The sequence below is a fragment of the Halichoeres trimaculatus genome, unplaced genomic scaffold, assembly GCF_033239565.1.
Source record: "Halichoeres trimaculatus isolate MK-OKI-2021-1 unplaced genomic scaffold, fHalTri1.1 fHalTri1_scaffold_24, whole genome shotgun sequence".
Taxonomy (NCBI): domain Eukaryota; kingdom Metazoa; phylum Chordata; class Actinopteri; order Labriformes; family Labridae; genus Halichoeres; species Halichoeres trimaculatus.
The window spans coordinates 5,442,070-5,459,077 of record NW_027437202.1 but is presented as its reverse complement, the minus strand read 5'-3'; the positions used below and the strand labels follow the sequence as shown (position 1 = coordinate 5,459,077).

Genomic DNA, 17,008 nt, shown 5'->3' with positions numbered 1-17,008 from the left:
CTACTTAAAACTCGGAATTGGGTGTTTTGAAATCGTGATTCAGCAAAACTGCGACCCAACGTTAAATACGTCTTCTCCAAGAGTCAGACTTAATGCCTACGTTTAATATTTGCTCACAAATTCAAAGATAATATTTAATGCTTCATTTTTATTATTATTAAAAATGGTAGTAACAGTTTCTTTTCGTTAAAACTAACACTAATTATGTACTTTGAAATACCACAAGATGGCGCCAGATAGCAGCTAGCAGCTAGCAACTGACTCACAGGTTGATCTGAATAGTACACAATTTAAATCCTACAAAAACCTTAAAATCAGCTCTTATAAACTATAATGTATGCAGAAAATCCTTCAACACATTGAAAGAAAGCAGTGTTTTATTTTTTTATATACTCTGCAAAATATAAGTCTTTTATTTTAAGCGTAAAACTGCAATACTTGTAGCCTACTCTTAGGCTCCAAAGAGGCCCTCTTAGTTTCTCAGCTTTGAGGACCCAAGGACTCCAACACAGGCTTCATGGTGGCTCTGTTTTAAATAAATCCCATCTGCTAAATTCACCAACCTGAGTCTCAGAGCACATCTGCTTTCTGGCAGATGTTGGGCTCACCGTATCCGAGTCATGGCACCAATAAAACATAGCAGGGAGGCTGGTTGGAGGAGGAGTGTTTGCTTACTTTGCATGCTGCAGAGGGAGCACTAATTTCTGGATCAGGCAGATTAAACCAAGTCTGATTCCAATTTGTGCTGAATTTGGAAAAACTATCAAGTCAATTGCAAACATGTCTATATTTAGCCTGTTTTAAATGGTGGAAAGATGGTTGTGTGGCCTAGAACTCTCATTCAGTGCTTTTTGCCATATGTCAGTGTAATGTAATGCTGACATCAGCAAATAAGAGCTGCAACTTCTCGCCTCCAAAGCTGTAAACCCTCACATTAACTCCTCTGACACATTAGTAAAGCACTTTTCAACAAGTCTTTATTTGGTTTCATTGGTGTGTACGTAATGCAGATACCTCACAGAGATTTGCACGACTTTCCCCAAATTACACATGCATCACTTGTTGCTCAGCAGCAAACAAACACACTTATATACAAAAAGCATTTTTCCATGAGGGGCTTATGCTGTGAGTGTTTCCATGTAAGGATTTATGCTCTGTAACTTGGTAAACATTTCCACTCTGCAACATGTTGCACATTTCAGAGACACAGACAACTCAAAGCTTTCTGTTTTAATGATGCTCATAGATGCTAAATATGGAAATAGAACAAAGTGTAATTCAGAATCTGACCTCTTGCATGCAAACCTCTCCCCGTCCTTGCAGCAGAAGCTCAAACCGTCTGCATCCTCCTCCAATCAGCGCTCCCATACCTCCCTCCATCAATGTGGAGTTTATCCAGAGTTTCCACGGGGAGGAAATTTAAGTAACTGACCTTGGAGGGGATTACTTTGCACACATTGCAACCCATCCTGCGGCCTGTTTGGGCCTTATTAGCCGCCTGCTTTTCCATGCATCGGTTTCAGAATGTGACATATGAGGTTCTGTGTGCAAACAGGCCTCTGGGCATCCTCCTGATTTACACCCATGGGACACGAGACAGCTTCAAATGCGCCCTTTCTGTCCCCAAATAGGATTAAATCAGCGTGCACCCGCAAAACAAAATACTCTGCATTTATATATGCAGAGTAGGGTTACACATTTTATTTCTGTCCTCTTGGATAAACACTCACAGGGTTAATAGCTGCTTGTCAATGGGAAACATTGCTATATGTGCACAGAGGCATTACTGTACACAGGGGTATAAGTCGGTGAGCTTTAATTGAGTGTCAATGGACATGTCTGCCACAGCAGGGGAGGTCTTTCCATGTTAGGAACCCTGTGCACATAGTCTTTTTGTTTGTTTGTTTGTTTATTGATGCATTCTGGGAGTCTGGGGCGGGCTGTGCTGATTGAGGGGAAACATGCAATATGTAAATGAATGCAGAGCAGGCAGGGGGGGTTAAGTTACAGGCTTGGTTTGAGGAGAAGTTGAAGATGCCAGTCTGGTTTTCTGTTTATTAGACATGTTTGTGAATGTTGTTATGGATGTGTTGTTTTTGACAAAGACTTGTTACATTAACATTAATGATTCAGGTCATGTAATAAGAGAGGATCAAGCTACAGGAGTGTGTAATTTGTCTATTTGTCTACTGTTGACACATATTGAGTCATGTGATCCAAAATGAGGACAAAAGAAGAACAGAAGTATAATAAAACTTATTTTTCTTCCACTTAAAGTGTCGTTTCAGCTCAATCCATCCATTCAATTTCACATCAACGCCAACATGTGGCCCCAAGAGCAAACCTGGGAATTTGTAGGACCCAGCAGCCCTCCCAGCCCCCGGCTTCACCTGTTCGCATGCACATTTCTTCCCCTTTCCCCCCACTTGGGATATCCTTCTATCACCCCATGACAATGCCCAGAACCCTCATGCCTCTAACAATGCTGTCGTACGCGGGCTGCAGCTTGCTGATCCTCTCTGCGTCCCTCGCTGGAGCCTCCCTGGCCGAGATGGTGTTCCGCTGCCCGGGCTGCACCGCGGAGCGTCAGGCGCTGTGCCCGAAGCTCACCGAGGCTTGCGCGGAGATCGTGCGCGAGCCTGGCTGCGGGTGCTGCCCCGTGTGCGCCCGGCAAGAGGGGGAGATGTGCGGCGTGTACACCCCGAGGTGCTCCACCGGTCTGCGGTGCTACCCGACGCCCGACTCGGAGCTTCCCCTGGAGCAACTGGTGCAGGGCCAGGGCCAGTGCAGGCGCAAAGTGGACACCGAGACCAGCACCTTGAGCCAGGAGCAGCGGGAGCAAACCAGCGGTTAGTGGGGTTCTTACTGGGAATCTGGTTGTCTTCTATCAATTTTTAATGGCTGTGTCTAGACTGCAGCGTGGGGAATAGTGTAGAAATATTGCAGAGTCATGAAGGCTGAGCCAAAATCTGTGTCAAACAGGGGCTGTTGCTTCATGGGGAAGTTCTGCTCAGCATTTTGCACCCATATATACACAATCCTTGACTTTTTTTGCGTGCAAAATATAATTCCTGCACAATTTATGCATTCTGTCTCCCTTAAATCATCACATTTGCATTTAAACACAAAATTTCCTGCACAATAAGCAGCTACAACCATGCATTTTGCACATCAAAGTATGCAATCTTTACTTTCCTGCTTATTGCATGCCTTTTCCACTCACTTCTGTTTAAGTCTGTGTTGCACAGACCTGTTCGAAGTCTTGTGAATCATCCCGGTGTGCATGAGCAGAGACACACAAAAGAGGAAAAACTCACTCGGCCCATCTAAGCTATGCACCGAACAGCTGGCCCTGCAGCCTTTTCCCCCTGATATCTGACTTTTAAAGTCTGCAACAACAAGATGACCTGCAGAAACATCCCAGAAGTTGTTTTCTCTGAGGGATAGGATGCAGAAAACATGGTTGTATTGGTGTTTGCATTTCCACAGGGGAGTAAAGAGAGTCAAAGAGAGAGAATACAGCAGGAGGAATGCTGCATTGATCGGGAAAGTGGACTTTAAGCTTTGACTACATGTAGCTGTAACCTGCTTTGGCCTGTAACTACATCCACAGGGTTGTAAATAAGCCGTATGCACATGCAGGAGGATCAGAGAGGAGCTGTGTGGTGTGTGTTTGAACAAGGAAAGGTCACAGAGAAGAAGAAAAGCCAACAGCCTCATTAATCGGCTGCAAACAAGCTATGAGTGTCCAGTGGAGCCCGCCGGGGTGTGATTTTATCCTCATTTACGAAATCCAGGCTTTGTTAGAGTTTACCTCCAGACTGACACGTGTTTATCTTGGCTGTGGGACGCAGAAAAACCAACCGAAGACTCTCACAAAATCTTTAAAAACGACCTCTTTAATATTCTCCCAAACTCTCAATAACACAGCCGGTTACGTAAGCGTCAAACAAGACGAAACACGGACGCATCATGCAAAGACTCAGAGGCAATTTGTAAGACGTCAATGATTTTTCTCCCCCCTCAGGTTTTTCTGGCCTGGTTGTGCGTTTGGTCTTGCAGGTTGATGAAGTCAGAAGTGACTAAAAACAGTTAAAGCTGCAGAAATCAGCTCTGAAAGGAGCTTTTTTTCAGAGTCTTGCAGATGGAAGAGTGGTTTCTGACAAAGAAGGGGCCTGAGCGGAGAGTACGAAGTGTTTCTGGAGGTCAGGAGACAAGAGGAGGAAATTATTTGTGCTTTTCCAACCTTTCCTTGAATTGATCTGAAAGTTTCTATCCAGAGACAGCTGGAGTGAATCCCTCAAACTCCTGGATCAGCAGGAAAAACAACCAACACTGAAAAGGTCAAAGGTCAGAAAGTGGGTGCCTTTGACCCTTAGAATCCTTCGACCTCAGTGCACACCTGAGTTTGCATTAAAACTGCTTCCTCCTTTAAATGTGGACTCAACACAGGAAAATAAAGGCTGTAGAGTTTATTCTCAAAGTGGAAACAATGAACTAATTGAGCTTTTTGTTTGCTTTTAATGAAACTTCGATTGGATTAAGTGTACTGGCACTGTGCTTGCTTATTTTGTTCTGCGGTCCAGACCGCGGGCGATTTTTGTTCACTGCTTTAAATTATCTAAGCACCTAATTACAGCATATTAGTAATTAGATATGGCTTCATAAGGCTCCAAAATATGCACTCCTGCTTAGCTCAGGAGAAGCTTTCGTCTCAGGCTGAAAACTCAGATTTAAAAGATGTGATCGCTGGTGAAGCTGCAGCTCTTTTAGTTCAGCCTCTGATGTCTCTGTGGTGCAGAGGCGCTTTCAGTCACATCTGAACTGGAAACATCAAAATACAAAATTGCATTCTGGTTGAGATGAAGACGACCAAAACCAGTCCCTGTGCGCTCAGATTTCCCCCACCCCAAACATCCCACTCTCCCTCACATCTGTGTGAGTGATTGTCAGCATGTGTTGGTGTGAATTTAAAGACACAGGATGGCTTTTCACTTTGGGTGGATGGTGACTTCCTAAAATGCAGAAACTGAAGTCTTATCAAGTGTTAGACTCAATATTCACTTGACCAGTCTGGAAAAATGTCTAATTTCAAGTTATCTAAAGACAAAAATGAGGTCTGACTTGCTTGAAACAGTTTTAAAAAAATCTGCTGATGAAAAAAAAGAAAAGTAACCCTTATTAAGACATTATTTTAGTTTCAAGCAAATTTTCAAGCAAATTTTTCTTGTTCACTTTGCATATTTTTAATGTGACTTATATCAAGTGTAATGAGACAGTTTTTACTTAAAATAAGACAAAAAATTTGATAAGATTTCGGGGTTTTTTTTGCAAATTTTCTGGGATTTTTTTCACCTATTAAGAAATAAAAATTAGGCAAAAATAAGACCAAAAAAGTTGGTAAGATTTTAGTTTGTTTTTTTTTTTTTTAGTTTTTTTTTTAGTTTTTAGGAAATGTTTTCTTTTGACAAAAATAAAAAAAATAAGACAAAAAATTTGATAAAATTTCTGGGATTTTTTTCACCTATTAAGAAATAAAAATTAGACAAAAATAAGACCAAAAAAGTTGGTAAGATTTTAGTTGTTTTTTTTTTTTTTTTTAGTTTTTAGGAAATGTTTTCTTTTGACAAAAATAAAAAAAATAAGACAAAAAATTAGATAAAATTTCAGGGATTTTTTTTGCAAATTTCCAGGCAAATTTTTACTGATTTAAAAAAAAAAAGACCAAAAAAGAAAAAATAAGAAAAAAGTTGATAAAATTTTAGTTATTTTTTGTAAGTGTTCTAGCAAATTTTTACTTATGACAAAAACAGAAAATAAGACAAAAAAGTTTTGATAAGATTTGAGTTCTGAGCAAATTTCTATTAATTACAAAAAAAAAATAAATAAAACAAAATTAAGATTAAAAATAAATAAAACAAAAAACAAAATAAGATTTCAGTTTTTTCTGCAAATTTTCTGATTTTATTTCTTATTACAAAAATAAAAATAAGACAAAAAATAAGACAAAAAACAAAAATAAACTTGATAAGATTTCTGTTTTTTTGCAGCGTATCCATGGACCAATGCGCTATAAAAGTTGTTATGGGGAGAAAAAACAGCCGGACAAAGGGAAGTGGAAAACTCCTGTGCCATCTGGCCGCTGACATAACACGGTTAGCTAACTAGGGGCATTCCTGTGTACCTGTGGGGGCATCCAGACAGAGCTCACAGAGACTAAAATAGCTCGGAGATAATCCCCCCCACCAGCCTCTCCAAAAACAGGGGCATTTCTACCGTCTCCCCCCCTCGGGCATCGACTTCACGTGTACCCGTGCCAAGAATCTCCCTGTGCCTGTTGAGACCCAGAGGATCCTCCAAGTTCACGTCCTGGTTTAGTCACTTCACCTCTCTGTGCTGCTAGTGAAAGAGATTCCTGGCCTTTGGCGTGTCGGAGCCTGCCCAACGCCGGGCCAGAGAGCCTGGAAGGTAAACAGATCTGCACTTTGCTGAGTTTGTGTTTCTAGGAAAACAGTCCCTCTCTATAAAGGATGATGGACTCAGCGTCTTGACCTATTTCGCACCCTGAGCTCCTGAGAGATGCAGATTTCCAGATGTGATCAATAAGAAGTCAAACTCCTTCATCCCTGCACTGTAAGACGTAAGAAAGACATCATTTTTCTGTCTTTGCTTCCCAAACCTTTCCACTCTCCGCGCCCCTGGCCAAGCTTTGCCATTTGCTCAGTTGACCCTGAATGTGGACAATCAGACATGACACTTCTGGCCTCCGTGCCCTCAGGGAATTCGACATGGATCAGATACAGAAAGGAAGCCTCTCCGGGCCTTTGTGTGAGGATTAACTCAAGCAGTAGACTGGACAGTAGGCCTGCTGCTCTGTTTTCACTGCTGATCCCGAGCCCACCGCTGTGGGACGGCTCGGACGTGCAGAGGCCTAGTGCCCCCTGAAAGTGGGGTCCTGACCCTTCCAGCATTCGATCGCTGCTTTTCCAGCGTACGATCATGACCCTGAGATGCTCGGCCTTCAAGGAGAGCACAGAGGAGCGTCATAGGGGGAACTCGAGTCCAACAACACCAGATCTATCTGATGGCAAAAGGCGCCAGCACCGTGTTATTGCTTCGTTTGGAATTTCCTTTCTCCGTTCTCTCTTAGGCCTTTTGTAATCATATTCTACAACCGGATGTCAAATTTACCTCTTGCAGAGTCTCCCTGCTTGCTTTCTTTCTCTGTCCCTCAGACGCCTTTCCACAAGTCTGCAAGCTACAGCTCCAAACTCTCCCCTTTCTCTGCTTATTTACCTTCCCTACTCTAGTTCTGCACATGCATTCCTGCAGAAAAGAAGCTTCTCCGCTCCGATCAGCCGGTTTTGAAGTGACGCTCCTTTTCCACTCCCTGCTCTGTTGTCAGAAACAACATGTTGGGTTGGACCTGATGGCCTCTCACATTGTTTGCTCCATCTGTTTGAAGAGTTTTTTTTAAGGTTGATGTTTAACAAGACTCCAAGGAGAGAGGAGACGGTCAGAGTGGATTAAAAACGCCTGGAGGAGCCGCCACAGGAAGTCGAGCTACATTATTTGATCCTCTTATTCTTGGAGGAAGCTGCAGAGATCTTAAATTTAGACTGGATTCATGAGCTGATTTCCAGATTCACGTTTCAGAAAAGTGTAAAACATCTGCTCATGAAATTAAAATCACACCAGAAAGGAAAAAAAGCAACCATGGAAACCTGAGTGTGACTAAAGTTCAGCAGCGGCCAACTTCTTCTCAGCCAGAGAGCTTGTTAACAGAGCTGCATGTGGTTGCCTCACTCTGTGCAAAAAAAAGTGACTCATTGATTGTGCCGATGCATTTCAGAGCACTTTAACAGAGGTTTTGGCAAACCGGAGCTTACCCCCCACTTAACAAGTCTATTCTTGGAGGAAAGTTGAGCTGTGACGCTGGGGAAACTTGTCACAAAGAGGAGATAGTTAGAGCAAATTTATGGAGAGTCACATAAACAAGAAAGTGGAAAATACAGTCAGCAGTGAGAGGGAAGCGTGCGTGTGATTCAGTAACTTTGGTGACATCTCACTTGAGTTTGCGTCCATAAATCTGGTTCCACAGGAGAGGCCGTGGAGCCGCTTCCCGAGCTCAGCGCCAGCGAGATCCCGGCCATCCGGAAGCCGAGCAAAGAGAGCACCTGGCTGGGGCCTAAGGAGAGCGCCGTACGCCAGCACAGACAGGAGATGAAGACCAAGATGAAGACCAACAAAGTGGAGGAGGTGAAGCCTGCACGGCCCAAACAGGTGAGCGTGAAACACCCTGCTCCAGCAAGGGTGGGGTAAACCTGAGGTCACTGGCAGGAGGTGTTGAAAACATGATTCAGAGCTCGTTAGAGAAAATCCCCTCAGCTTTATGGTGTGTGAGTGTGAGCGCCTGCTTTTATGAGATTCATGCAGCAAGTGAGCAACATCCTGGTTGATTCGCAGACACATTTTGTTGATCTTTAACTTTCTGCAAGAAACCTGATGACACCAACACGCCCAAATCAAGCTGCACGGTCCCGTAAACATGACGTGTTTTTTGTTTTTGCTCCTTTTCCAAGACTCAGTGTCAGCAGGAGCTGGATCAGATCCTGGAGAGGATATCCAAGATGCCCTTCAGAGATAACAGGGGTCCTCTGGAAGACCTGTACGCCCTGCACATCCCCAACTGTGACAAGAGGGGGCAGTATAACCTCAAACAGGTGACTGCAAAGGAGGGTGAAGGCAGTTGTTGCAAACTAATCCTTAAATTCAGCTTTTTTAAAGATAATTATGAAGAAGTTTGGGATTCATTTAGTTAATGTGCACTTGAACACTTAAAAAACACGTTTTTGTGAATATTTTTCTACAAACAGCAGGATAGGATTAGGATTAGGATTAAAAAAAAATTCAAAATGTTAAGATTTGTGCAGAAAACTCCCTCAAAATGTAAATTTCTGAACGAATATGACACATCCATGTGCAGAAATACAATAAAAAGGAATAAATTAAATTGCACTATACTTTATTTATCCAAGAAGGGAGATTAAAAATAATATATATATATATATATATTAATATTAATTTATTTTTATGATATTATATTTTTCATGGGTAACAATAATAATAATAATGATGATTTTTTAAAAAAAAAATCTGAATACAAATTTAAAATAAAATGATGATGGTAATAATAATAATAATGATAATATTTTTATATCATTTGCAAATATATATATATATTTTTTTTATTAGTATACGAATATAATGAGTATATTAGTATTTTTTTATATTTTATGTGATTTATTATTATTATTATTATTATTATTATTATTATTATTATTATTATTATTATTATTATTATTATTATTATTATATTGATAATAAAAAATAATATAAATAAATTGTTTTATTTTTATATTATTTGTAAATATAAATATTTCATTTAATAATAATTAATATAAAGAGTATAATTAATTTGTATAATACATGTTTTTTTATATATATATATATATTTTTATTGATCCTTTAATAATAAAAATAATTATAATATTTTGTGAGAATATAATTATAAGTATAATTCATGAATTTTAAAATAATATAAGTAAAATAAACAAAGTAAAAAATTTATAAGAAATGATAAAAAATAAACCTCATTTTTTTGTATTTTTAGTGTAAGATGTCTCTCCACGGTCAAAGAGGCGAATGCTGGTGCGTGAACCCCCACACTGGCCGACCCCTCCCATCAGCCCCCACTGTGAGAGGTGACCCCAACTGCAGCCAGTACCTCGGAGACCTGGAGCTGGAGCTCCCTGACACGACCCAGATCTAACCCAACCAAACCAAGACAGAGAAAGAGGGAACAAAAAAACTGTAAAGTACTTGGGAACAAAACGTCTGAGTAAGCTAAACGTTATCTTTCAGCGTGTTTGCGTCTCTAGTTTACATGATGACACTGACATGTGAGACATTAAGGATTAAACAGTAGGTAGGTAGGTAGGATCCAGCTTGCTGCGTAGGACGAAAACGTCAGATTAGGGAGGAGGAGAGATACGACTCGTAGATACTCTGTAGATTCTCAGTCAGCTGGAGCGTCGGTGACTCTTTGCTTTACTAATTGTGAGAGATTTGCTCAGATGTGTCAGTGTTTTGTACTGTACGTTTTAAAAAAGGAGAAGCTTTAACATATTTGATGTTTTTAGGAGTTTTTGTGTTGTAGCTTGCAAACTACTGTTACTCAACATTAACAGAAAACGCCATTAAAGTGGAGAGAAACAGCGCGGTTTCCTTGTGTCTCTTTTATCTGGTGACAACCTGCATGGAAACCAGAGATAAGCATCCACTAAATAAAAACACACCCTCTGACTCGGCAGATCCCCATCTTTGCAGACGTCAGAGGAAAAAGTGCACACTCGCGTTCTTGTGAGTACATGAACTTTATTTAAATAGTGATTTGTCATTACAAAAACGAGTACATCAATTACACGCCTGATAAATATTTCACTATAATGTTCACATTGATCTGTGCTTGAGATTTCGAAGAGTTCAAAGTGTCACCGTGTTGTGCTACGATTAACAGCGAGTGATGGACGAGGAATGTCAGCGGAGAAGGAGAGTTAAAATCTGTGCTGGCGACGACGACGACGACGCTGGGTCCACATGCAAATCCAATTCAAAGCGGCGTGGGCCAGAAGGCACTTGGATTTACATACAAACTCAGCGACCTTGCTCTTTGCAGGGATGAGAGAGGCAATGCACCATGGGAGCTGGTCCCCAGAATTTGCGTGTGGAGACCCTGCACGTGGGAGGTGAACCGTGGCGGGGGGCGTTTGCATACGATTTGTGTGTGGAGGGAAATGCACAGCACCACGTGTGTCAGACAGTAGCTTGGATAGCTTGTAGAGTCTATTCTGTAGATTGACACGAGGAGCATGGCACGTACAGAACATCACACACACACACACACACTCAGGAGCATGCACACACACTCTGTACAGACATTTACAAACAGTGGACGCATCAATCTGGACTCCAGGAACCCTTTTCTCGCTGCAGAATTATGAGCTACAGTTGCGGCTAAGTGCACTGTAAAGGTTGAGAAAAGCTAATTCTGCTCCTGCATTTAACGAGCCTCAAGGGGAGTCGTGTTGATTCATATTTCATTTAGCTTTCGAGGTACTTGTTGGTGGATTTTCCTAACTTTTCTGGTTTGAGGAGAAGCGGTTTCGCTTTCTCGGCTGCCACAGCTTCAACGAACGAAAATGGCTCCTGTTTGCTCATGAGCTATTCCGTCCTCTGTGTGAAAACAACATAAAAAACACTTTACACCAGTTTAACATCATCCTCACTACTAACATGAAGTTTACATCACTGATTTCAACGACAAAATATTGATTTTAGCCACATTTAAAATATGTCTTGTCCTACAATTCTTGGTAGACTCAAAGTACACAATATATCATCGTATCATACAAATATATATATAATCCTCTACTCTATCTGTGGATATAAAGAGGCAGGATGTCAGCTAACCTCACACACTCAGATGAAAGTTAAGATCTTCAGATTTGAACCCAAGCTCCGGTTCCCCTTTAACAAGACAAGAAAAATAACGCAGTCCATCGCACCCGACCGGATATTGAGACCTATCTGTGCCACCGTGTTCCTGATTTGGCAGTCATGTAGCGTGCTAGCTTTGATTGGCAGGTTTTAGGAAGAGAACGACTGTTCCACTTTTTTAAAATCATCATTCGTTGCTGTTGCTGCTGCTGTCCAGCTCCTTGCACTGCAGGTCTCCTCCGGCGTAGTTGATGCCGGGGATTTTCACGCCGAAGCGGTCGACGCACCAGCAGATCCCCCTTCTCCGACCACGGGAGGGCTTACACTGCAAAGAAAAAAAGGACAGGAAGTGTTAAGAGGTGATTCCTGCAGACGAATTAGCAGATTTAGCAGATTTCTGCGTACCTGTTTGCGTTTGAAGAAGCCTTTCTTGTCACAGTTGGGGATGTAGAGCGACAGAGCCAGGACGCGAGAAGTGTCCTTCATGCTCTGGATGAGATTATCCAGTCTCCTCCTGCAGGGTCCCTACACACACACACACACACACACAGAAGAAGAAAAAAAGTGAGTGTTTGCATGATATCAATTTGTGCTTGTGCCCCTGAGAACAAATTGTGGTTTGACATGACATGAAGTGAAGAATTACGAGGTAATTTGGCAATTAACTGTGTTCACACCGTGTTGTCACGTGCACGAAAGAAGCCCTGCGAGGCTTCTTGGCAGATTTGTCAGAACTGGTTTCTCTATGAGGCCTGCAGCAGTAGGATGCAGTATCTGAGATTTTTATGATTTACAGCAAAGAAAACATTGTTTTCCTGCCAATACTTCCACAATTATGGTTGTGAAAACTTTTTCGATCAGTGAATCGCGAGCTTCGATTCGTCTACTTACGAACTCTGGCTCCAGCTTATCCAGGCTGAGCGGCGTGAAGTCCAGGTTGCTGCTTTGTCCGAGTCTGGCTAGCTGCTTCTTGCGGTCTTTTGCCTGCTTCATGGCTTGGGCTTTCCGGCTGCTGATGTGGTCTCTGCCGTACAGCGGCACCTTGGTTTGGGGCAGGAGGGACTCTGGGACAGGGAGCACCGCGCCGTCGTGGGACTCTCCATCTGAAAGGAGTCAGAGATTTGTTGATTCCCTGAAGGATTACTATCATCAGTCAGTAGGGTAATTTGCACTTTACAAATTACAGACACCAGATTAAATTACAAATGACTCAGATTATTACAAACAATCTGATGTCCGGTAATTTCACCCTTTGGAGTTGGCTTCAAAGCATTTTTCTGCTCCTCCAAAGAGCCAGTTTGCAGCAGAGTCAGGATCAGGAGCGTCAATTTTGGCAACGTCACAACACGACATGATGATTTCATCGCTGCAGCTAAATGCTTATTTGACACAGTCAGTGGCGAGCAGCCAGCTTCAGATTGGAAGTGTTGACACACAGGACGACATAGCCTACATTTATGGCGAGCCAGCCTGCCAGTTTGGGGTATATGTAGACCAGGGGTTTTAAAACTTTTATAGCTGCTGACCTAAATGAGATATTTAGTCTCACCCTGGCACCCAGGCCCATGAAAACATACTATTACACTTGTCATGTGGCGAGCCGACAGAAACAGCCACAGCCCGTTTTGGGTCGCAGAAGGCCTCATGTACATGCATCTTTCATCTGCAGCTAAGTCGCCCCTCTCCTTTGTCCCGCCCTTTATTCATGTAACCACAACCGCCAGAACAAGCAGCCGCGGCTTTCCCTTCCCAAAAAGCACTTTAGGAGTGATATTTCTCCTCATTTTTAGCTTTTAAACATGCATTAGCTTGTTCGCGTCCTAAGCTGCCGCTGGCCCATTTCCACTGCTGTGTCACGCACTCGTTTCCTCTTCATTTCGGGAGGATTCTGCACATAAAGCCCCTCCATTTCTGCACTGACGTGATCGCTAAGCTACTAAGCTAGCCGGGGCGGTGAAACAAGGTCAACGCCACGTTTGCAAATGACGCCTAAGCCCCTCCACCCAGCTTGTTTAGTGTCGATGATGAGTGTGATGATGTCATCTGTCCACATAATGACAGGTTCTTGGAAAAAGCAAAAGAGATCCCCCTCCTCCACCACCACCACCTCCTCCACCACCACCCTACCCCCATCCTCCAGTTTCCTGCTGACACCGTTTTTTTCCCCTCTGTGCAGAGAAAGCTGGAGCAGATCAGCATAAGTCCAATCAAGTCCTCACTTGTTAATCCTGCAGCTTGTCTAATCTGACCTGTGCTGACTGATCTTTCATTTTCTTCCCCTCCTCTCCTCCTCCTCCTCCTCCTCCTCCTTCTTCTTCTTCTGCTCCTTTTTGCTTTGTGCTTGAATAAAACATTGCAATCCTGGAGAACCAGATCCCTGGAGGGTTTAAACACAGAGAGCTGCTTCCTTGCAAAGAAGTTTCACTGAAGTTGAATCAGCATGCACAAATACATGCATGCAAAATCCTTCTCAGTGGCAGATTCTGCAGCTTTGCACAGATTTTACTGCATGGATTCATGCATAGGCGTCTTTAAAATGTCATCTCTTCCCTCTGTGCATATGGGCTTTGCTTAATTTATGCACTGAGGGAGCGCCCAGCAGGAGACGTGGAGTTAATGGAGAAGCTGGCTGACGGGCAGACAGATGGGGGAGTGAGTGGGGGGATCAGTAACCCACGCTCAGCCGGCGTTCTGCTGAATCACTGCACAGCCGAGACGGAGATGAAGAGAGGAGGAGGAGGAGGAGGAGGGAGTGGGGGATACTGTGGGAAACAGAGGGAGACTTGAACAACTCAGATGCAGGGACTGAAAATACTGACGCCTTATCAATGATGATGCTTATTTGAATGTGACTTTCAAAGCTTCCCTTCGCCCTCTGCAAGAAAAACTGCGGTTCTCTCCCTCAGCCCACTGAGGTTTGAACACCACCAGAAGGATTATTTATGTTTCCAGAGAAGCTTTCCTTCCACACTAAAACTCCAATCTGCTGGAAAAGCCTGAGAGGAGAGGAGAGGGTGAAACCGGGTATGGCGAGAGGGGAGGGGAGACAGAAGAAGAAGAAGAATAGGGTGTTAAAGATGAAGAGGGACGGCAGCCAGGCAGGGAAAGAGGAGAAGAGGAGAAGAGGTGGGAGAGAATAGAGAGACAAAAAGGTGTGGGAAAAAAGGCACAGGTGGTGGATGAAGAGAGGTGACAAAAGAATGAGAGGAGAGAAACTGTAGAAGAAGAGAGCCAGCATTTCCCACAATCCTCTCCACAGAGGAGACACAGTGACTGTCATTCAGAGGAGCCAGCGAGCAGCCTCACCTGTAATCTTCTCCCTTGTTTCATGTCTGACTGGAGGCCCCTGAGGCGACGGGGGCCACTCACACGAAACCTGCTGATTTATAGCTGGCAGCCCCCACGAGAGCTTTTTCTTCTTTTTCTTTTTTAGGACGAACTAGCTGACAGGTTGATTGGCGCCCGGCACCAATTGTTGACAGAGTTCACAGGGTCAAGGCGCGGAGGAGGCTTTTGAGTCGTGTGCCTCAGTTAATGACAGGTGTCATCAGAGACTTCACAAACTACAGAATAAAACTGCACAAACTGATGGAGTTGCATCACAATCCAGCTGTTAGCTTGTGACATAATTCCTGCAACTGCTCAGAAATCAACATAAGGGAGTCAAACTTCAAATTCAGGGGTTAAAGAAAGAAGTTGCTTTCATGCATTTTTAGTAGATTTTGCAACCAGGAGCTCAAGTTTTAAGGTTTCTTTCTTGGTTTTCTTTCTTTTCAAGGATGCAAACATCATTAAAACACCACTACAGCCTCACAAAACTGCATTAAAGTGCATCAAGCTGCATTCTCTGGTTTAGATTTGGAGTTTTTTCTGTTAAAGTGTGATTTTTGTGAGGGTATGATGAAGCTGTCACTCCTTTAATCCACTTAATGAGTCTCCCCTCGGACTCAGTGACCTGTTTCAGGCTCCTCTCAGCCTCCCCGCTCCCAATCAGTCATCTCTCCGCAGGCCTTACCTTTTGACGGATGCAGCAGTTTGTACAACTTCTCGTTCCTGCACACCCCGCGGCCGTGCAGCAGCGCGTGCAGCGGCTTCTCCTCGCCGTTCTTCGGCAGGCAGCGCAGCCCGCGCGTGCACGGCCCGGTGTACACGCCGCACGCCTGGCCCTCTTCGAGCGCGCACGTCAGGCAGCAGCCGCAGCCGGGCTCCTTGACCAGCTGACAGGCCACCGGCACCGGCGGACACATGGACAGGGCCTTCTGGTCGCACGGCTGGCACGGCACGTAGGACGATCCGCAGCTGATGCTCAGCAGGGGGACCACCAGGAGCGGAATGCTCAGCAGCATCGTGCGCTTTGACTGGAAACTGAAGCGAAAACTGCGACTGATATCAGCTGCGTGGTGTGAGGAATCCTTTCTTTGGGAGAGGTTTCAGTCCGAACATCAGGGGGGTGTTTGCATCCACAGGTGCTCTGCGCGCTGAAGTCCAAATCCTGTCACTCTCTGCACTCCCTCCTTCTGCAGGCTTCAAATAAATAATAAAAGATGAGAAAATATCCACGAATGCGTGTCTTTTTTCCTTCAGTGATGCCTGGTGCCGTTTACGCGCAACCGCGTCGTCTCCAAATGTGAAAGAAGAGGAGCTCCTGATTCTCTGCCTCTCCCTCTCTGTAGGTTATTTAACCCGCACGGTTTGTGAGCAAAATGTATAATCTGCGGCTTTGAGCTTGCCTTTTAAAAAAAGAAACTGCCAGAGGCGAAGCCTATAACGATGGGTATGTCAAACAACGTTTGGAGAGGGGGAGGCGCACTTGTCAACTCTGCGCGCTGCGATGCTGATTTCACAGGGCGGGTGCTGGCATGCCTCCAGATCTGCCAGATACGAGACGATGCTCCTGGAGGCGACTGAATAAGACCTTGTCTTTCTCTTACTGCGCAGTGGCCACTGAGTTTCCTCAGGCTCATGGAAACAGCATTGTTATTAATAATTCTGACTGTTTGCGCTTCAGATCGGGACTCTACACTTATTAGAAAAAGGGGGAGGTTATGAAAGTTGGCTTCAAGTGCAGTTTGAGAGGTTATGGAGCTGTCAGGAGGGAGCCTCATAAAAAAGATGTGTCATAACAGAGAGGAAGACAGGCAACTCATCATGCAGCACGCTTTGAGTTGATTTAAGTCCAAAAATAAAGCTTGTGAAGCAGAAATTGAGGTTTATTGCAACTCAAAGTTGCCAAATTGCTACTTGCTGATGTCTTTATGGGATCACTTCAGCATCAGTCTAATTCCCCATTTCCTGACTTGACCCTGGAAACCTCCTCCTCAGAAATCCCAGATGATCCCTGTCAAATCTTAATACCCCTCGTCTTACATTCCCTCCTTGAAAGATGCTCTCAGATATTTATATTGAACACGCTCCCCTGTGGAGCAGCCAGATGGACGACCCACTACAC

The 17,008-nt window shown here is 43.7% G+C and overlaps 2 protein-coding genes across 2 annotated transcripts; one reads left to right on the top strand and one right to left on the bottom strand.

Annotated features, from left to right (window-relative positions):
- The first annotated feature begins 2,368 nt into the window (after positions 1 to 2,368).
- On the top strand, positions 2,369 to 10,278 carry igfbp2a (insulin-like growth factor binding protein 2a). The gene is made up of 4 exons (XM_074664642.1): positions 2,369 to 2,849; positions 8,102 to 8,283; positions 8,583 to 8,723; positions 9,674 to 10,278. The coding sequence occupies exons 1-4, from the start codon at positions 2,399 to 2,401 to the stop codon at positions 9,830 to 9,832; spliced, it is 933 nt and encodes a 310-aa protein (XP_074520743.1). The 5' UTR covers positions 2,369 to 2,398; the 3' UTR covers positions 9,833 to 10,278.
- Positions 10,279 to 10,427: 149 nt separating this feature from the next.
- igfbp5a (insulin-like growth factor binding protein 5a) lies at positions 10,428 to 16,507 on the bottom strand. Its single transcript, XM_074664945.1, has 4 exons — positions 15,575 to 16,507; positions 12,451 to 12,662; positions 11,965 to 12,084; positions 10,428 to 11,884 (listed from the first exon to the last, which is right to left on the bottom strand). Exons 1-4 carry the CDS (start codon positions 15,903 to 15,905, stop codon positions 11,747 to 11,749), a joined length of 801 nt encoding a protein of 266 aa, XP_074521046.1. The 5' UTR covers positions 15,906 to 16,507; the 3' UTR covers positions 10,428 to 11,746.
- Between the last annotated feature and the right edge of the window lie 501 nt (positions 16,508 to 17,008).